This window comes from Brachypodium distachyon, chromosome 4, assembly GCF_000005505.3.
Source record: "Brachypodium distachyon strain Bd21 chromosome 4, Brachypodium_distachyon_v3.0, whole genome shotgun sequence".
NCBI classification, from domain to species: domain Eukaryota; kingdom Viridiplantae; phylum Streptophyta; class Magnoliopsida; order Poales; family Poaceae; genus Brachypodium; species Brachypodium distachyon.
In genome coordinates this window covers 40,194,708-40,215,539 of record NC_016134.3, presented here as the reverse complement: position 1 = coordinate 40,215,539, position 20,832 = coordinate 40,194,708, and the positions used below count along the sequence as shown (strand labels likewise).

Sequence of the window (20,832 nt, the reverse complement as noted above, 5' to 3'; positions counted from 1 at the left end):
CCGGAATGGTCCCGGCCAGATCGGGAGCTGGGGAAGGCCACCCGTCCCAGATGCGGCGGTGTTGTTTTGCAGTGACGATTGCGAGCGGCGGCAAGACGAAGGAGTTCAGCGATGCCCAAATCCTCTCCAGGTAACCGTTTTACATAGCCTAATTACTCTAACCCAAATTGGGATTTCCACGACCACCGCTGTGTACCTCATCGAGATCCTTCACCACGTGCTCTGTCGATTCCGCGACATTTCTGACGGCAGCCACCCTCCCTACGCGCGTTGAATCTGACAACCTACTCATTCCCCACCGGTGTCATGCATTTCCTCTTCGACTATGGAAGCAGGAAGCAATCGAGTGATTGTTCCACAAAGCTTGGCTTCCTCTGCTCCGATTAGACCTGAGTTAACTAATGGAGAAATGTTGCTGCTTTGTAAGAAATTTCTGTCTTAGTGTTTGCTTCTGTTTTACTACTAACATTACCTGTTTTGTCAAATAAAGCTTTTTTGGGAAGACAACGTAAACATCAGAACCTGCAGGTTGCAGCCATCACATCTTCTCTCAAAGACATGTATGTGCTAATTTTTATTCAGAATGGCATGCCTTCTCAGTTCCTACAATGGTCCAGTTTTGAATCTGTCTTCCAAATATAAATTGTCCTTGTTGCTTTGACTATATTAGCCAACTACACGTATACTGATAATCTGTCTTTCATAATTTTACTTGCATACATGACAAGTGTTCTTATTTGGTTTCCTGGCTGGATGGACCAACTACACGCATACTGATAATGCAGCAAGTTATATCCTATATTGTGTCTACGTTGACATAATCAGTTCTCTGAAGTTCTAATGGTGATAAGTCTAAATGAGAAATCCACTTTGAAAAAAGATCAGATAGAGAGGAAGTCCAGTTTGAAAAAGATCAGAATGAAAGTGCGGGCTCCTCCTCCTCTGGGACCAGGTCGGCGGCAGGCGTAGTGGCGGCACGCTGGCCCGCGTGCTGGCCTGGCTGGCACTAACACTGGCCCGGATGCGCGGCTTCTTGCTAGGCGCGGCGGGCGCAGCGTCGGTTCTCCCCCTCTTGCCGGCTTCGGCCGTAGCGCTGTCCCTGCAAGGCATCAATGGAGAGGCGAAGGAATCAAGACAAGCACAAATTTGTAAGTAAAGGGGGAGGAAAGACGTCAGCTTACCTTGGAGAGTTGAGCTTCCGAGAGTAGCCGGTGAAGATTCCCCGCTTGGGCAGGACCGCAGACCCTCGTGGAGTTGCCGCAGCCCCGGTTGCTGCAGAAGCCACCGAGGCGCCTGCGGCCGTTGCAGAGGTGGCCACAGCCGCTGGCGCTCTTGGTCGCCGCAACAGCGGCACGTCGTCCTCGTCCTCACCCTCCGCCTCGGGGAGGACCGTCCGGGCTCCGGCAACGCCGCCAGCCTCGTCGCCGAAGGACTCGTCGCCGGGCCAGCTGGAATCCGATCCCACCTCGCTTTCCCCGGCCACTTGCTTCCCACGGGCTGCGGATGGTGGAGGCTTCGGGGCTGGGACCGGGGGATCGGACATCAGCCCCCACTCGTTGCAGTGTGGGTAACTGCCGATGATGTCGTGAAGGCCCGTGGCGCTGGCGTGAAGGGATGGAGCCCCCGGGGGCAGTTCCGTGAATGGAACGTCCTCGCCGATGATTCCCTTCACCCACTTCTAGATCACCTCCGGTGTCACACCCATGCTTTGCAGGCGCGTGGTGTCGCCGGGCCCCGTGTACATCCACGCGGGGCGGGACCGCAGCTGCAGCGATGTAGGTGTGCGCCACATCCAGATCGGTGAGCCTCGCTAGTCGCAGGGCCTTGATCTTCTGGATGATGGGAAGGAGTTCCGCGTCACGGCTGTAGCAGTCTCGCCAGCTGCCGTTACTCGCCGGCAGCTCGGTGGGCGCATGAATGAACTCGTCGGGCTCATCCACACAAACCCAACACCAGCTCCCGCGCCACTCCTTCTCGATCTTCTTCTCGCTCCGCACGATGAACTCCGACTTCATCTTGTCGTGGGCGCGGAACGAGACCCTCGACGACATCGCTCCCGACTGCTCGACGCGCTGGTAGAAGTAATGCGGAACAACGCCACCGATGGCATCACCCCGATGAACCCCTCATAGAGGAATTGGAAGATGGCGAGAAGGAAGAGGGAGGTGGGGTGGAGCTGCGCAGCCTTCAGCTGGTACGCCACCATGAGAGCCCAGAGGTACGAACCCGGCAAGGATGAAGCGGCCGAACACCCGGAAATCGTTGTCCTGGTGGTTGCCGCTGGCGGGGAAGATGAGCGTCTCGCTGTACTCGCCGCTGGTCTGGAGGAAGACGTGGCTGGGGAGCAGCAGGTGGCTCCCCTGCAAGGGGATGATGCTCCCCCCCCCCCCCCGGCCAGACCAGGGCCGCGGGGGTCTCGCCCTCGTCCGCCGCTACTTCTAGCCCGGACCTCGGCATCCTTGCCGGGGCGACTTGGGACCCAATCACCTAGGACCCAAGTATCTTCGATCAGGGGCACCAGTTCCTCGACGCCATCAAGGAGCAGCAACTGGCGTTCGTCACCTCGTTCAACAAGGTGAGGGAGCACCACGAGCTCGCGAAGGGTCAGCTGGGCGAAGTGTGGCGGGATGTCGAGAGGGAGCGGCAGGAGCTCTCCCGGCTGAGAGAGGAGACCCGCCTGGCTCGGCAGGCCAGGGACGAGCGCCGGTCGTCCGCGAGGCAGAGCTCCACCGGCAGCTGGAGGCCCAACGCGCCGAGCACCAGCAAGTATTGGACTCGTTAGCCGCGGTGCGGGAGAAGGCCAACAAGGAGCACGAGGAGGTGCTTGCAACAGCCCAAGCTCGCCTCAACGAGAAGAGCGAGCTGGTCAACAACTACTCCTCCCAGCTCCAAGCGTTGCACACGAAGCTGAAGGAGCAGGCCAAGGCCACGAAGGACGCGGCAGCGGCGTTGGCACTTCGGGAGAAGGAGCTAAATTCTGCCAAGGAAAGGAGCGCCCATCTCGAGTCCGAATTGGCCACCGCCCAGGGCCAACTCGTCAAGATGGGCGAGGACAATGTGGGCAAGGCCAAGAAGATCGTGCGGGTCATGGAACTCCTCCGCAAGGCCAAGCATGCGTTGGCGCTGGCGCGCGGCAACCACGACAAATTGGCGGAGCAGTGGCGGAGGGAGACCGAGAAGCTGCACGAGATCGCCCAGGCCGTACGCGAGCTGCTGCCAAGGTTCGAGCTGCAGGCCGCAAAGGTGGACGGCACGGATGTCAGCACCCTGATCCCATTCTTCTCCGACATGGTGGGGAAGCTCGGGGTGCTGGACGTGTGGATCTCCAAGCTCTGCGACGGGGAGATAGCGTCGTGCGCCAGGGAGATCGCCGAGACGATCCTCCCCCGGGTGCACTACCACCACCCCAACTTCCTCTTCGAGACGCTGCTGGACGCGTGGTCGGACAGCGAGGATGGCCCCTCCCACACCAGGGCAGTGGGCAGGTTCGTCGACGAAGTGGTGGAGCGGATGCAGAGGAAGCCGGAGCCGGAGCCCCCCCGCGAAAGACCCCGGCAACCAGCCGTCATAGTCCCCTGCAAGCTTTTGTCTTTCCTTTTGTTTCCTACAAGTGGCGCTTGGCGCCGTTGAACAATTATGGTTTTATTAGTCCATGTAATCATTTGCTACTTTTAGAAATCTTGTTTTCTGGTTCTATTTGGCACTTGCTCCTGGAATTGACTCGTGGGTGGATCTTCCTGTCCTCGTGTGTTGCACTTTGTGTTGCCGGGGACTCGCACGCTACCCACTTAACCAGACCAGGGACCCGGGACGGACCCGCGGGCCAACCTGGGGCCAAGCAGCGGCGGCAAGCCACGCCGCTTGCAGGTTAGCTACTCCCAAGCACGCGCCCATGGGACGGACCCGCAAGCCGCATAAGGAGCGCACTCCCCCCGCAAACGTCCTTCTAACACTCCAGCTACACGCCAGACCCGACCCACACCAACGAGCCCACGTTGAGTATTAGAAAGCTAGGCGCCTAGGATAATGCACTTAGCTGTCTGTTCTCATGTCGAACGTATCAGTTTTCTGCACTTGGAACGCTTGCTGGAGGGGCGCGGCAAGGGCACGGTGGCGGTGCACCCATCGGCACTGAGCACTGATGGCATGCACCCCCACCGTGTCTCTGCGGCCTCCCTCGCCTTTGTAGCCATCTCCTTAGCTTTGCTCTGAGTTGCTCCGTGGCCGCCATGTCCTTTTGTAGGCATGGTGAAGAATCCCCCGAGCCACCACGGCACACGTGGCGACACGCTCCTGCGGTAAGAACCTTGAAGCGGTCGCCATGCGCCAGTGGCTCCCCGCTAGACGACACGGTCTGTGAGTACTCCACGAGCATCAAAGTGTGTACAATCCCTATCCTTATCCTGCATGTCAGATTCTTACCAAGCTCGAGATGCTGCAAAAAAAATTCGGAATGCACGAAAAATGGTATAGCACAGACAACCCTCCTGCCTCCCAGCCCTCGGGCACAGAAGGGTCGATACCAAACTTGGGTGTGAGCACTATTTCGTTCCCAAGACGCTACTATCGCGTGGTGCGCGTTGCGGGGGAACCGGCAACGGCACGACCCCGTGTCGGAGTGATCCGGCAACGGGATTTCTGTTTTCGAGTCTCCGGCAGCCCCCTGCTCACAGCCAAGGGTGGAAAGAGACTTCTGTGCACGTAGAGCAGGAGACAGAAGAAATCACATGCAATAATCGAGTCAACTTGAAATTTAGAGGAAATCACTTATCTTTATTCATAGAAACTAGCGGATTACAAGCGGGGGTTGTCCGGCTACACTAGTTCAAGAGGCATGCTGCAGCAGCATCACGCGTGGGTCTGGCTCCGCCGCTTCACGGGTAGAACTTGCGCAACTGGACTTGCGTTCTAGCTTGCAGACTTCATCCACGTACGCTGCCATCTGCGGACAGTCGTGGTCCTTGTGCCGTGGTGGCGCAGCCACCGGGGCTCGGTGCCGGCGGCTGCCCAACCACAGCATCCTTGCCGCATCCCTCAAACAGGCGGATTCAAAGGCGAGGGCTGCCGCGGCGACGCTATGGTGGTGCATGCCATCAGTGCCTAGCGCCGCTGGGTGCACTGCCATAGCGTCCCTGCCGCATCCCTCCGGCACGCATTCCAAGCACAGGAACGAACGAAAAGCTAAATGCATAAACTTGAACGATAAACTGTCTAAAACTGAACGTTGCCTCGCTAGCATGGCCCAAACCCTGCGTGTGGCTAGGGTGTTGAAGGACGCTTGCGGGGGGAATGCGCTCCCCGTGCGGCTGCCGGGTCCGTCCCGGGAGCGCATGCTTGGGAGTAGCTATCCCGCAAGCGGAGTGGCTCGTCGCCGCTACTCGGCCCAGGTCAGCACTGCGGGTCCGTCCCGGGTCCCTGGTCCGATTGAGTGCGTGGCACGCGAGTCCCCAGCAACACAAGGCATAACACACAAAGGCTAAGGGGTCCACCCCGCGAGACAACCCCGGGAACAAGAAACAAGAATTAAGCAGTGAACAGTTGCATAGACCAATAAGGCATTAATTGTTTAAACGGCGCCAGGCGCCACACTTGCAGGGAACAAAAGCAAAGGAAAACAACACTAAGGAACGGCAAGGGCCGGCGGGGGGCAGCGGGAGACTGATTGTGGCGGCTTCCGCTGGAGGCGGCGGCGACTAGTTGCCGACGCCCTCCGCCGGGGGCTTCGCCACCGGCTCGGGGCCTGGCTTTCGCTGCATCCGCTCGACCACTTCGTCGACGAACCCACTCACCGCCTGGCAGTGGGTGGGGGCATCCTCGCGGTCCGACCAAGCATCCACCAGCGTCTCGAAGGGGAACTCAGGGTGCCGGAGGTGCCCCCTCGGAAGGATCGTCCTGGCAACCTCCCGGGCACAATTGGCGATCTCCTCGTTGCAGAACTTGGAGTTCCACACATCGAGCGCCGCGAGCTTCCCACCAAGTCGGAGAAGAACGGGATCAGCGTGGTGACGTCCATCCCGTCCACCCGTGCGGCCCGCAGCTCAAAACGCGGCAGTAGGTCGCGCAGCGATTGGGCGATTCCAAGGAGCTTCTTGGTCTCCCGCTCCCGCTGCCCGGGCAGCGTGCCGTGGTTGGTCTGAGCCACCTGCACGGCGTGCTTGGCCTTGCGAAGGAGGCTCGCCTGCGCCGAGAGTTGTGCGGCCTTGGCCACATTATCCTCGCCCGTCTTGACGAGCTCCTCCCGGACGGTGGCCAGCTCGGTCTCGAGTCGGGCCCTCCTATCCTTGGAAGAGTTGAGCTCTACCTCCTGTCATGCTGCTGTTGCTACCGCGTCTTCCGTGGCCTTAGTCTGCACCTCCAGCTTGACGCGGAGGCCCTGGATCTGACCGAGGTAGCTGCTGATCAGGTCGCTCTTCTCGTCGATGCGAGCCTGAGCCACGGCGAGCACCTCCGCGTGCTCCTTCTTGGATTTCGCCTGCGCCGCCACCAGCGAGTCCAGGGCTTCCTGTTGCTCAGCGTGCTGAGCCTCCAGTCGCCGGTAGAGCTCCTCCTCGGGTCGACCGGCACGGTGGCCTCATCCCGGGCTTCCTGAGCGAGGCGTGCCTCCTCCCGAGCGAGGCGTGTCTCCTCCTGCCGCTGGGAGAGTTCCTGCCGCTCCTTCTCCACGGCCAGTCGCACCTCGCCGAGCTGACTCTTGGCGATCTCGTGGGGCTCCTTGACGGTGTCCTTGACGAAGGCCAGCTGCTGGTCCTTGACAGCGTCAAGGAGCCGGTGCCCCCTGTCGAAAATACTCGGGTCCCAAGTGATGGGATTCCAAGCCACCCCGGCGAGGGTGCCGAGGTCCGTGCTGTAGGTGGCGGCCGCTGCCGACGAAGCGCCCGCTGCCACTGTCTGGCCTATCAGGGGGTCGTCCGCTTACGGCGGAGCGTCTTGTCGCTCCTCCGCTGCAGCCTCCTCGGCACCCGCGCCTGAGGGTTGCGGGTTGGTGGGGTTGCCGCGCCCCCAGCAGGGTGGTTGGCCAAAGAGTCCGTGCCGGCAGCCTCTGTGGCCGCTGGCGTGTCGCCAAGCGCCGCTTCGGTGGCGGCGGTGGTTGCCGCCACGGTTGCACCCTCTTGCCGGCGCTAGCCGGCAAGCCGTCCTTCGGGGGGTTGAGCTAGAGCTTGAAGCCTCGGAAGAGCCCCCGCGCAGGCGGGGCCGTGGGCGCCCGTGGGGTCACCGCAGCCCGGGGCGCCGCGGGAGCTATCGAGGGAGTTGCCGCGGCATTGGCGGCCACCGCGGAGGTGGTCGCCACCGCGCTGCCGATGGCCACTGCTGGGGGGCTCGTCGCCATGGCGCCGGCGGCCGTGGCAGAGGCGGTCGCCGCCGCTGCAGGCACCCTTGGTCTGCGCACGATCAAGGGCGCGTCATCCTCCTCTTCATCCTCCTCTTTGTCCACGGGGATTGCTACCCGAGTCGCGGCAGGCTGGCCCACCTCATCGTCGGAGGACGGAATGGAGGGCCAGCTGACCTCCGACTCGCCCCCGCTCTCTTCAAGCACCCGCTTCCCGCGAGGTGCAGGCAGAGGAGCACGCGGCGTCTGAATGGGGGAATCGTCCATCAGCCCCCACTCGTTGTAGGGCGGGAATGAGGCGATGATGTCGATCAGCCCCGGAACACCGGCGTGGAGATAGATTACCCCCGGCGGCAACCCCATGACGGGGACGTCCTCGCCGGAGATCCCCTTCACCCACACCTGGAGTGATTCCTTGTCCACGCCCCCGTGCTGGAGGCGTGTCCTGTCCCCGGACCCCGTGTACATCCACGCGGGCCAGGAGCGCAGTTGGAGCGGCGCTACACGCGGGCTGATGAAGGTGCGCGCCACATCGAGGTCGGTGAGCCCCGCTAGCCGCAGGGCCTTGATCTTCTCCACGATGGGGAGGAGATCGGCGTCGCGGTGGTACCGATCCCGCCAGCCGCCGTTGGGTTGCGGCAGCTCGGTGGGCGCGTAGATGAACTCCTCGGGGTCTTCCACGCGGACCCAGCACCAGTCGCCCCGCCACTCTTTCTCGATCTTCTTCTCCGACCGGACGATGAACTCGGACTTTAGCCGGTCGCGCGCGCGGAACACCACCCCCGACGACATCGCCTTCGCGTTATCGATGCGGGGGTAGAAGTAGTGCCGGAACAACGCCACCGACAGCATTACTCCGACGAACGCCTCGCAGAGGAACTGGAAGATGGCGAGGAGATAGAGGGAGGAGGGGTGGAGTTGCGCCACCCGCAACTGATACGACTCCATGAGCGCATGGAGGGACAGGGAGAACGGCGGCACCAACCCTGCGAGGATGAAGCGCCCGAACACCCGGAAGTCGTTTTCCTGGTGCTCGGCGCCGGCGGGGAAGATCAGGGTCTCCTCGTACTCGTTGAACCCGGAGGCAACGGCGTGCCGGATCTTGTCCAGCGCCTCGCCGTTGTAGCCGGGCCGGAAGAAGGCGAGCGTGGCCCTCATCGCCCGCTTCTTCTGCTCTTTATCTGCGACGGCCTTGGTGGCCGCCTCGCTCTTGCTAGCCGCCGGCTTCTTTGGGGCCTTCCCTTCCTTCCTGGTTGTGGCAGGCACCATGGGGAGCGTGGGTAGAAGCTGGCAAGGTTCGTGAGCGCAAGGAACGAGAAGACGGAGGAGAAAGGTTGGGGGGCTAAGTGTTTATCCCTCGGCGCAACAGTGAGGCCTTATAGCACCCCGCTGCTCAGTAACGGTCGCATCCGCACCCTACGGGTGCGCTGGGATAATTAAGAATCGTGGGGATAATGCGAAGAGTGGCCTTAACTTCCCGTGTTTAAGGGGGGGGTTACGGCGGAAATCTCGCACCCACGACTCCGTCCGTAACGGCGAAGTCCTTGGGACGACGGAGAGACGCAGGCCCGAGACGACTCAGGACCCATGCGTCGGTTGAGGGCGTAGCCCGCCAACCGACCAGGGAGGAGCTCACCCGGGAACAGGCGTTGCCGGCCCACGCCCGGGGGCTACTGTCACACCAGTGGCACCCGGGGTACCACCGCTGCACGACGCGTGGGTCGCCTCGCCTGCTCCCCGGGACGATCACACCCCGGGCGGCAGTGTACAAGCTGCCCGGCAAGCTACCAGCCCGGCAGGGCTAGCGGGGCTTCGGGGGAAAATTCCCGCCTGGGCGCCTCCCGGAAAGCTACTTGCCGGGAGGGGCGTTCTCGGGCATAGGTTTTCGTTGCGAGAGCGGGACCGAGCAAGCAGAACAGCGACGCCACATGGGCGCGCGGCAGGCACCTTGGGCGCAGGATTCGTCAGGACAAGGAGTGACGTGCACGGCGCATTTAATGAACCGACAGAAAGGGGATTCCCCGTCAAGTCAAGCAAACAGTGACTGCTCAAGAGTAGTTTTTAGACCTTTAGACCCCTAGTGACAGGGTTAGTATTCTTGCATGTATGCCAGCGCACCGAGGAGGAGCTGCCCGAACTCCCTGCTCGCCACTTGTAAACCATGCACCGTGGCACATGTGGTATCCCCTTGGCTATAAAAGGAGGACCCCCGCCAACGGTCAAAGGGTTCGCTGGACCAACTCATAGTACCACACTACCAGTAGCCCAAAGTAGCAAAGGACGCTTAGCCAAAAAGAGAGCACCCGGGGGCTCCGGCAACCTGTAAACGCTTGTTCCTCTGTCAATACAAGCTCAGACAAGCAGTACGTAGGGTTTTACACCTCTGGGTGGCCCGAACCTGGGTAAAAACGCGCGCTCGTGTTCATTGTGTGTTGGCGCGCTTCGCATTGGCCCCGCCGGCGATCGCCGGAGCGATCCCCGCCGCCCACTGCCAAACCAAAAAGGGGGTGCCCGCGCATCCCCGGTGTCAAAGCCCCGTGCTACGACATATATTTTTCTAAACTATTTTCAGTAATCAAATTTTTAAATACATCATATGAAATTGAAATTTAGCGCAACGATATCTTCGAGCTTTGCTTTATGATTTAACATGGAGCACGCGCTGCTGCTGTGAGAAATGCTTATGCTTGCACAGTTCCCTCAATTCACTCTCTAGGTGCAGCAACAAGTGAGCCTTGCTGATCATAACAACTTAGATTTACAAGTACAAAAAAAATGAAATATGACAAAAAAATCGCTTTTAGTTTAAAGAAACGTTTTTTGAAGCGGGGGAAAAATATTTTTGTGTGGTTTTGATGAAATTCATTGTCAAAGGGGGAGAGATTTCAACACATATACATACCATATTTTACCAATATTTTGGTGTTTATTGGTGTTCTCCAACATTTTGATGTTTTTCGTTTTCTTTTCAAAACCTTGAAAATTTGAGAGTTAAGTGATTGTGTGTGCCAATCAATGTTCAATGTCTAGTGTTAAAGAGTGTTGCCAATGTTTTCATCAAGGGGGAGATTGTGAAATCATAGGTGATGTGTAACATTGGCAAGTGTTTGAGGTGAAACATTGATGTGGATACTTTGGTAATGTGGATACTTATGTGATGACATGTATCTTGTTTGGACTTAGTGCTTTGCTAGTGGTGTGTTGATCCATTAGTTTATTATATGAAAACATGGCGTGAGTTGTGTGAAACTTACCCTGAGTCAAGTCGCAAACTTGTGCTCGTACTGGTTATTTGTGTATTCACTTTCAGGTGTTGCCGGAGCTAGAGGAACGTGGTCGATGACAGGATCGAGGGACGAAGCTTGGGAGGAGCTGAGGTCGAGGGATCAAGGTCATGCGGGATGTTCGTGCGAAGGAACAGTGTAAGTGAACGCTACGATGATCCGGAAGGGCACCGGTTTGTCGTACGTTGTTTATACCGGAAATGTATGGTATTGGAGATATTCGACACGTGATGGTTGAGTTTTGAAAACATCACAAGAAGACTTGATGGCATGGAGTGGCATAGACGTGAAGACATGTAGGTCCAGTCATGGCTGGATGTGAGCTGTTTAAATATTAAACAGTAGAATTATTAAGATGACGTCCGATGGAAAAGTGGTTCACATGAAAGTTGTGCGCGTCGTCGAGGCGAACAACTTTGCTTTTGGAGTTATCTCAATCCGAGGTCGTATGTGGGCCCCACGGGCAGAATAACGACCGGGACAGAGGAGACTCGGTTTAGGGTCGCGAATTTTCCCTTATAAATAGAGGGCGTCCTAGCTAGGGTTTTAGCAAGGGACGTGAGGGTACTCAGAGCTTTGGATCTAGATCAATTATTGGAGAGTTCTTGGATGCATGGTTGTATCTTTTATAATCGATCGACATCGTTGCAATTAAGAGATTCGTTGGCGGTGTCATCTTTGTTCTTCTCGGATCTTCGTGGATTATTCGTACTAGATCTTTCTAACACTTTGCTGCAGATTTATCACGAGTTCATAATACTTTGCTGCAGGTTTATCATGAGATCAAGGAAAGATCGCGATTATTTCATCTTTTTTGTTACTCCTCGAAATCGATTATAGATTAATTCTCGTAACTTTCTGTCAGATGTTACTGTTTCGATTATATCTTTTGATTGGTACGTCCGACTGAGCTGGTTCTTGTTTTGTTGGTTAGATAATTTCAATACTTTTTTTGCATACTCATACATATTTTTTGGTTCATCCAATCAAAAGTTACGGCTGTTTTACTATCACGGACAATCATGGACAGAAAGGTGATTTAGGGTTTGAACTTTCGGAAAAAGTTTTAATTTGCTTCCGCGCAATCATTCACCCCCCTCTGATTGCCTATCTCGATCTCACAAAAAGCAAGACTATGTTCTTTTTTACTGGAAAAAGAAGACTATGTTCACCCAAGGTTTTTAGCGTGAGTACCCTGCTCATCATGCATCTTTCCTCGCCACCCCTCTCTCGTTCCCTATCACCATTGTGCATTGTCTCAACTCCAAAACACTCTTCCTGTTTACCCGAGTGCCCTTTCCTTCTTTCTTCTTCCCCCACCACCAAATCGTAGTCTCATCAACACCACTGACATTGATGGTATCGAGGAAGGGTGTCTACGTCCTGATCAAGAATCACTCTAAACTCCTCAGCGCTAGCTAGATTAATTTACCCATTCGATGTTGGAGAGCCTCGGATGCCTGGTGTTGATCGCTTCAGCCATCATCGCCAGTCAGCCTACCTTTCCTCCACCCCTCTTTCTTCCCTTTATCTTCTCCTCCTATGAGCATTTGCTTCCTTAGACGCGAGAGCAAACATTTGGCCTTCTGAACACTGCTTTATTAGGATGAGTTTAGCATTGAGGTGCATTAGGATGAGTTAATCTATTTTCGTATATATTTTTCACAACACGTTATAAAAGAAGTTCAACGCAACAGATTTTAGCAACCCCAAACTAGAAAACTAAGAATCGTTTTGCTGGGATACCATCTTAGAGACCAGCTACGCCAACCAAAATGGACCTAGAACAGGAGACAGTAACAAATTTAACCACTGCCATCGCTAAAAATCAGTCTTAACCAACACCCACTCGGTTAATCTATTGTTTTTTTTTATTATAGTATCACAAGTAGAACATGGTGAAATTCTCCAACCAACATCTTTCTTGGCAACTCCAGCCAAGTCAAATGACGGGATCAATGCGGGGATCGTTCATCCGCTCACCCACCCGCCACAGCAGCAGTGCCATCAGCAGCTAACTATAAAAGGTCAACAAAATCCTCCTCCTATAGCTCCAAAGTAAACGTATTATTAAGCCTCGGGCCCTGGCATCCGGGCCCCACTTGCAAACCCCGGGAGACTAAACCACGCAGCCCCACCACTGGCTCACGCCGACTTGTCCCCCGAGCGAGCGTACACATCTCTCTGTTTCTCTCGTGGGTGCTCCTCGAAGACGACTATTCGTCCCCCCCCCCCCCCCCCCCCAACCCATACCCTCTCCCCTCCTGCTCGCTTCCCCATTCCGCCTTCGCATCGGGCGCCCGCCGCCGCCGCGCCGCCTTATCCAGCTCGGGTGGTTTGAGGCCGTCCCCGGAGGCGCTTGCTCTTGGGCGGCGTGGCTGCGTTGGGTCTGGGCGCGCTCTGAGCGGGGAGATCTCGGGGTTTACTCCGCGCGTCATCGAAGAGGAGGAGGGAGCGGTGGTGGTTGCTGGGAGGGTCCGGTGAGGCAGCCTAGGGTTTCGGGCACGGCGGAGGTACAGCAGGAGAAGTGGCAGTCGTCGTGCAGGCGGCGGGGATGTACGCGCCGCAGTCCCGCAGCGGGGCTGGTTCCTCTGCGGAGCAGCCTAGAGTCTACCAAGTCTGGCGGGGAAGCAACGTAAGCGCTCTCGCTCTTGGCCTCTGTTATTTTGATGCTGTGTGCTCACGCACATCGGATCTGGATCTGGTCGCCCGTGCGATGATTAGCAACGGCTTCGTGCGTGGATTCTGTTCCAGTGGGTAGGGAATTAGATGCTCTGCTGATGTGCTTGGTTCACCTGTCTGGAATCTGTGGCCCTGCAAGGTTTGGAAATACGCGGGTAGGGTACCGGATCGCAGCAAATTGAGTTACATTGAACCGAGGGATGTGCTGTAGTGGTTTTTAGTTGGAAAATATAGTTGCTGTTAGTTTGCTTGTATCAAATGGCATGGCCAAGCTGCGTTTCTAACTTGATGGACTAATCATCACAAGCAAGGGAAAGAAAACATGCTCCAGGTGATAGGAATGTTGGTCCAAGGTAGTGACGGTTCATGATTTCCTTTGTTCGGGCATGATCGAGTACATGCAGTGCAAAGCAGCATATTGCTCAAGTAGTGTGAAATATACTAGGTTGCTTAATGAAAATACTTTAGTTGCCAATAATGGCGTTTCTTTGCTCTGGTATGATTGTATGAATCATGGTATGTAGATTGCAGGCTTGCAACTATGAAAGAGTTTATATTTATAAGTACATTGATTGCTTATGGTGGAAAATACTAGTTTTTGTGGGATTGTAAAACTCTCCAGGTGGAGATATGTTTTGCTGTACCAGTTGGGTAACTGACGGAAGCCGGTGCTTAAGCATAATGGGAGAGTGGTGTTTCTGCTCTACATTACAGGCTGATCCTTGCAAGTTTACCTAAGGAAATGATTTTGATGCATTTTACATTCGGTGCTAGTGGTAAAATCCACCTTATCTACACAGATAGGCCTCTGTGCAGTCAATAAATAAATGTGTTCTCCATCTATTTAACAGGTGTTGACAGAGACACTCGTCCAAGGATAAGCATGTCTATATCTTTCCTATCATACCGATCCTTTTTTACTTCTCTAGATTATTGGGCTAGCCAACAGGTTTGACAAATGATCTGTTCCAGCATCCTTTATCAGTTGGTGCTAGGTAATCCTCAATACATTTTGTCAATGAGCTGTATGGGCAATTTAGTCCTGCATTGTTGAGGCCAAAACTTATTGACGACCATGCCCTGGCTGTGTTTTATTCATGTAATAGCTGTGGCTTTGTAAAGAATCAGGGATCCAGGCAAGACAAAACTATCAAGGAGAGAGGGTGCATTTGGAAGACAGCGCTTTGCATTTTCATTGATTTTGGATAGAATTGTAGAAATTGCCTTCCATTTTGTCGCAAATTAGAGAACTTACCCAGTTAATTGTCCTCACTAAGTTCTTCATAAGTCTCATGGTAACAACTAACGAGACACATCCAAGTGGCATATAGTGCCTGCAGAGGTGCCACTTCCTATTCACAAAGCTGCAAGTACATGTTTGATTCTTCTTTAGTTTCGGATATTTTTTGCTCTTTGGAGCTTTTGGTTTGCTCTTTGCTTTTATTTTCCATTAGCAGCGCTTTACCTTGATGTATTGAGAGATATTCGAATGGGCCAAGTTTCTGCAAATTGAATCAGTCCTCATTGCCAATTTGAATACCTCTGCATTTACAATTGTTGCTTTCAGCTTCATACTTTCAGCAATTGGTCTTTGTTGATGTCAGTTTTGAATGTTCTGCAGGAATTTCTCCTGCAAGGCCGGTTCATATTTGGACCTGATGTGAGATCCTTGTTTCTCACTGTATTCCTCATTCTCGCTCCAGTGTTGGTATTCTGTATATTTGTGGCCAGGCATCTGACTAATGACTTCCCTGATCACTGGGGGATTTCAGTTATGGTTGTAGTGGTTGTCTTCACAATATATGTAAGTATTGTTATACTACATTTCTGCTTTATTCTTATCATTTTAGAACAATCTTGGCCAGCTAGTCTGAAGTTCCGTAGTTCCTATTGACAGTTACACCATTCCCCCTTGCATCCTCATCATGGTTTTTAAAGCATATGACGAATCGTGGTGGTCAACCCCGTTTACAAGTTTACAACTAGCACTTATGGCATGTGGCGAGACGACTTCATAGACACGTACTAACTTAGTATGGCAGGCAAATTAAATCACAACACCAACTTAGTTTGATGGCAAATTAAGTCACAGCACACACTCACTAGCACACTAGCAAATTAAGTAACAACGCCCAACCTAACCTACTATAGAAAACAGCTGCAGAAAGTTCCTGCCTTGCACAAAATGGAAAAACATTTAAAAAATAAAAGAAAGAAAGAAGATGATGCAAATCAGAGCGCATGAACTCTTCCCCACTGTGATAGTCTTATCCAGTGCCTTCCCACATGCGCTGCCTCTCTTTCTTTCTTCTCCACCAGCTCTTCCCTTCCCTTCTCTGCCTGCATGCTGCCTCCATTGAGGGGGAGAGAAAATACAAAATACAGAACAGAGCAGCTTAGGGGGTGGCAACACTGCGTGCAAGATGGCAGAGAGAAGATAACCTTGAGGAGATGGAGAGGAGAAGCTTCAGGAAGGTGCCAGCGTCGCCCTGCTCGGGCAGATCTGGAGGCGCTGGAGCTCAGAGCAGCAGGAGAAGCCGCCACTGGCCTCTGGGTTTTCCTCTCTCTTTCTCTCATGCCAACTTTCCTGCCTTAGTTTGGCTGGTGTTTTAAAAAAAAACTCCAATCCTGTTTCTAGATAAAGTTTTGCATAACCTTTTCAGAAGTTACTCATGTTGAATAAAGACAAAAGTGACATAGAACTGCAAGGTGATATCATTTTTTTGAAAAACAGAGGCCTCCCCTCCAGTTTATTAAAGGAAACCATATAGTGTTACATAAAACAAGGCCTACCATTAAAACACTCAAGGGGTTATGCAAGGTGATATCATAGTACATACTCCCTCCCTTTCAGATTGCAAGGCCTATCTCTTAATTCACATTAACCAAGAAATGCCATTAGGTACTAGACCAAAGTTTGCTTGTTCCCATGACAAATGGGCTTAGGCTTACATACTATAAAAATTTGAGGTTTTTGAGATGGGCCTTACAAACTAAAAGGAGGGAGTATGTCTGATAATGAGTAGTTTTCTCGAGTCCTTCATCTTCTTTCAACATACACACACGTCATATTTCTGGAAAATGGTAATTGGGAATCATGCCATGTACCATGTCAACAGTATAATTAGGTTTCTAACTGTCGCTCCAAGGGAAGTAGGGGGCAATCGCCAAAATCTTGGAACAAATGGGATCCGATTATCATAGTAAAAAAAGCAGAAGAATTAGGCTTTTATGTACACAACTATTTCCCCTGTTAAGTAATTTCAAAGCAGTGGATATAAGTGAGATGTAACTTTTCTGTGTTGTCGAATTTTTGTTCAATATTGGTCTAGTCTTTGATCAATGATCTGGATTAGTTGTCGTAATTTTTACTAGCTAAATGCACGAGCATGCTACAGAAGTTTTTTTTTTGTATTGCATGAGTTATTTAACCTGCAGCCCCTAACTTTGTTCAAAATAGTAATAAAATATTTCAAAAAATATATGAACAGAATCAAGTATTCAAAAGATCGTGATACATATGTCTACTAGAATGGACGTCATTGCGGCAATTTCTTGGCAACTCAAAGGGAGTATTTTGCTTTGATTAGCTGCAGTCTGAGTATGTTTGCACAATAGTCATAGTTTCTGTTTTGGCACACCTGTGAGTCACTTTGGTCTAATCTTTTAAAGACCGTGCTCTGTTGCTGGAACGGGCTTACTCTTGTCACTTGACCCTTCTTGTGCATCCTTTTAATAGGACACACAGGACTTGAGAAAAGGCACATGGTAGAGGGGAGGCTGTGATAGGCCTAAAAGGATAAAATTGTTACTTCTGTTTTTGGACCTCTCTTCATACGAATATGAACTGTTGTATGCTTGTCTGAACCCTTGTTCCTTCTCTTTTCCAGGATTTGACGCTGCTGCTTCTTACCTCTGGTAGAGATCCTGGTATAGTTCCTCGTAACACTCATCCTCCTGAACCTGAATCCATTGATGCAAACAATGATGTTGGAAATGGTCAGACTCCACAACAATTGCGCTTGCCACGGACAAAGGATGTTTTTGTGAATGGGGTTGTTGTAAAGGTCAAGTACTGTGACACCTGCATGCTGTACCGACCGCCTCGATGCTCCCACTGTTCTATCTGTAACAACTGTGTCGAGCGTTTTGATCATCACTGCCCTTGGGTTGGTCAATGCATTGGACTGGTAAGTATGTTGCCTCACGGTTTATTCTTCATGGTGGATTTCTATTGCTACTGTTAATTATTACTCAATGCTAACTACCAGCTTACCTGATGCAGCGTAATTATCGTTTCTTCTATATGTTCGTATTCTCGACCACATTGCTTTGCCTCTACGTATTTGGTTTCTGCTGGGTGTACATAATCAAGATCAGAGATGCAGAAAATTTATCGATTTGGAAGGCAATGTTGAAGACACCACCATCCATGGTTCTGATCATCTACTGCTTTATTTGTGTGTGGTTTGTTGGTGGTCTTTCTGTCTTCCATTTCTACCTGATGAGCACCAACCAGGTGATTCTCTTTCCTCTGTTTCATAAGTTACTAGTGTTTTAAGCATTTTGTGACAACTTGGTAATCTTTTCATCCAACTGATTATGCCTTTGCAGACTACCTACGAGAACTTTAGATATCGATATGACCGACGGGCCAACCCATATAACAAAGGTGTTGTGAACAACTTTCTGGAGATCTTCTGCACTGCTGTCCCTGCTTCAAAGAACAAGTTCCGAGCAAGGGTCCCAGCAGAGCAAGGTTTGCAGCAAGCACGTGCACCAGCTAGGGGTTTTATGAGCCCAAACATGGGCAAACCTGTTGGAGATCTTGAATTGGGTAGGAAGCCAATATCATGGGACGAACCTCGGTCAGCAGCTGATATAAGAGATTTAGAAGTTGGTCTTGGGGGCATGTTGGATGAGAAAGAGGGCAGAATAGCCCATGCATCCCCGGATCTGAGCAGAGAAGCCCGTCCAGTTGAGCTTATGGAAGGTAGGGCTGGTATGCATTCGAGACGATCAAGCTGGGGGCACAGAAGTGGGACCTCAGAGTCAATGGACAGCATTGCCGTGCAGATGGGAGCTTTAGATGGTACCTGGGGCTCAATCAGTAGCGGCCATGGCACCACCAGTGGAACTCATTAACAAATCAGGCTCCACCTCCTGACGCCGTATTGGGTCTCATCTCAACAGTGAGCAACCGTCTGATCTCAACAACGAAGGGCCAACTTTTAGTGTACTCTGTGAGCTTGTGCTTTTCACCTAGGATTTGAGTCAGCTGCTTTCTTACCCGTGTCTGTTGTTTCATCCTGGAAGAGCATCAGTTCTTCTGACGCACTTGTTTGGTGTTTTATGCGAAGAAGATAACAGAAGAGCTTTGACTACGCGTGGTTTGGATAGTTGGATTACCTATCTGTATATATATATTATTGGAACAGTGTAAGAAAGTTTCCTCTCTTTGGTTTGCTGCTTGTTTTCGCGCCAGTAATATTATTGTTCGCAACCATGTATTTTTTAGTGTATACCAGTAACTGTGTGCTTGCAATACACGTGCCTACTAAATTAGTCTACATGTGACTAATACATGAAAAACTATCCGTGAGAAAAATTGTCTACATGTGATTTTAAATTAGTGAGATTGATTTGTATTGAATAGATGGTTTTTGTAACTGGTCGGAAGTTTCCAAGTTAGTCACGATTTGGAACTATTGAGATTGATTATAATTAATTGGATTTCTATAATTGATGGGTTAAAGCAGTTAGGTATATCAGTTGATAACATACATCATTCAAGCGACATTAAAATCTGTTGTACGTACAACATACCCATTCAAGCAACGTGAGACTTGAATTTAGCAAGTTAGATGACTGATGAGACTTTCGACATCTGCCACGTGTTTTCGATAGCAGTTTAGATTTCGACATCCATCTACTTTAGGATCGTGAATTGTGAGAGACATGGCTGCCGAAAATTAAAATTAAGAGTGTAAGAGATATGGAGGCTGCTTCGTTGGAATCAGGGAAATCATGTTAAGCTGTGAAAGTTCGTGAAGGCCAACAGGTTTGGTGGAATCACGAGTCACAATCGTCAGGGCATGCTCTCCTGCAGGCTGCAAGGCTACAAGGAGCCAGGTCGTGCAAACTATTCTAGAATATGGAAATCTCCATGCGTATATTCTTTCATTCACTCGTCGATCGAGGGGCTCCACTGGATAGAGAGATTCCACAGCTCAGCCAGTGCTGTTACTTTTCCAACGCCAAAGGTCAAAATTGCTCGACTGCACTTTGCTGCTCTTGTAGCATTGGTTCCCTTCCTAGCTGCTCCCCATGGAACTTTGGTGGTGTCGGTTGCTGCGCCGACTATTTCAAGTGCGTTGAGTAGTTTTCAACTTTCAAGCATTGGTCCAGAGTCAGAAATTAATGTTGGATTTTTATAAAGAAATTTTTTTCCTGAATTCCATCTCCTTTCTGCTGCTGCTTCGTGATTTGTTGGCAGTTACTGCAAGCTTAACCACATGGATCACCCAATGAAGTGGAAGTGTAAAACGACCCGTTCCAACCATCTGAGCACAGCCAAGTACTGTGTTTATTTATGTACGTATTCTTGTAGAAATAAAGTTTGGTGTGAAGCATGTTATGGTGTGAAGAAACAGCAGAGACCATCCAAGCAAGGGCAAGTGACGAGAAAATATCTATGTTACCCTGTCCGGTCGCAAGTAGAGGCGAGCGGTAGGTGAAGTGGAGGGGCAATGCGGTGCAGTGCATTGGCCTACTGGTCTCCTCCACGTTGAGCAGCACCGGCCGGCGTCCTCAAACACAAATTGGCAACAGAAACGCCGTGGTACTCTTTTCTTCACGGGAAAGAGCAAAGGAACTCGACCACAGCACGTACGTGGACATATTTGTTGGTATCGTTACACTCGCACACCCATCATCTCCCTAGCAGAACAGAGAGACAATGGGCACTTGTTCAAAAAGAGAGAGAGAGAGAGAGACAATGGGCGCTGTAACTGGCAAATTGCAAGCTATGATACGCTCAGTGGCAGAGGCGCAGAGCAGATCGCAGTGAGTGTCGAAAAGGAGAAAAGATCCATGATCCCGCGCTTGTGTGCAGCAAACACACAGTGAGCTGTGTGTGAGCAGCACCCAGGACCAGGATATGCAGCTAGCCGTACGTGCCAACGCGGTGCAAACTACACATAGTAGTTTACTCATATACCAACTATCGTATGAGTGCAATCTTTACAGAGAAAAAAGACTCACAATGTGTTGCACCTTTTGTAATTTTGGTGTTGCCATTCTTAACGATACATTGTCTTTTTATGTGTTGTTGTTTATATTGTGCTAAGGTTGGGTTGTTTACGACAAGATTGTTGCGGTTTTTTTGAGAAATATATTATTACTTTCAAGGAATATATTGTTATTTATGACTATGTGATCAAATTTTTGCATGGATAGATTTACATGTGGGTACCCGTCTACTCTGACGGGTAGCGGGTACGAGAAAAATTTGTACCCGTTGACGGATACGGGTACGGG

The 20,832-nt window shown here is 51.9% G+C and overlaps 1 protein-coding gene across 1 annotated transcript; it reads left to right on the top strand.

Annotated features, from left to right (window-relative positions):
- The first annotated feature begins 12,777 nt into the window (after positions 1-12,777).
- Positions 12,778-18,946, top strand: LOC100845542 (probable protein S-acyltransferase 7). Its single transcript, XM_003578351.4, has 5 exons — positions 12,778-13,246; positions 14,915-15,097; positions 17,184-17,483; positions 17,579-17,812; positions 17,908-18,946. The coding sequence occupies exons 1-5, from the start codon at positions 13,166-13,168 to the stop codon at positions 18,436-18,438; spliced, it is 1,329 nt and encodes a 442-aa protein (XP_003578399.1). The 5' UTR covers positions 12,778-13,165; the 3' UTR covers positions 18,439-18,946.
- The last annotated feature ends 1,886 nt before the right edge of the window (positions 18,947-20,832 follow it).

What these genes read in the sequence shown, in the direction of transcription:
- LOC100845542 (XM_003578351.4), top strand. Translation starts at nt 13,166, where the DNA reads ATGTACGCGCCGCAGTCCCGCAGCGGGGCTGGTTCCTCTGCGGAGCAG. An exon ending in AAGTCTGGCGGGGAAGCAAC is followed by an intron (nt 13,247 to 14,914) that starts GTAAGCGCTCTC and finishes AATGTTCTGCAG; the next exon opens with GAATTTCTCCTGCAAGGCCG. An exon ending in TGGTTGTCTTCACAATATAT is followed by an intron (nt 15,098 to 17,183) that starts GTAAGTATTGTT and finishes TCTCTTTTCCAG; the next exon opens with GATTTGACGCTGCTGCTTCT.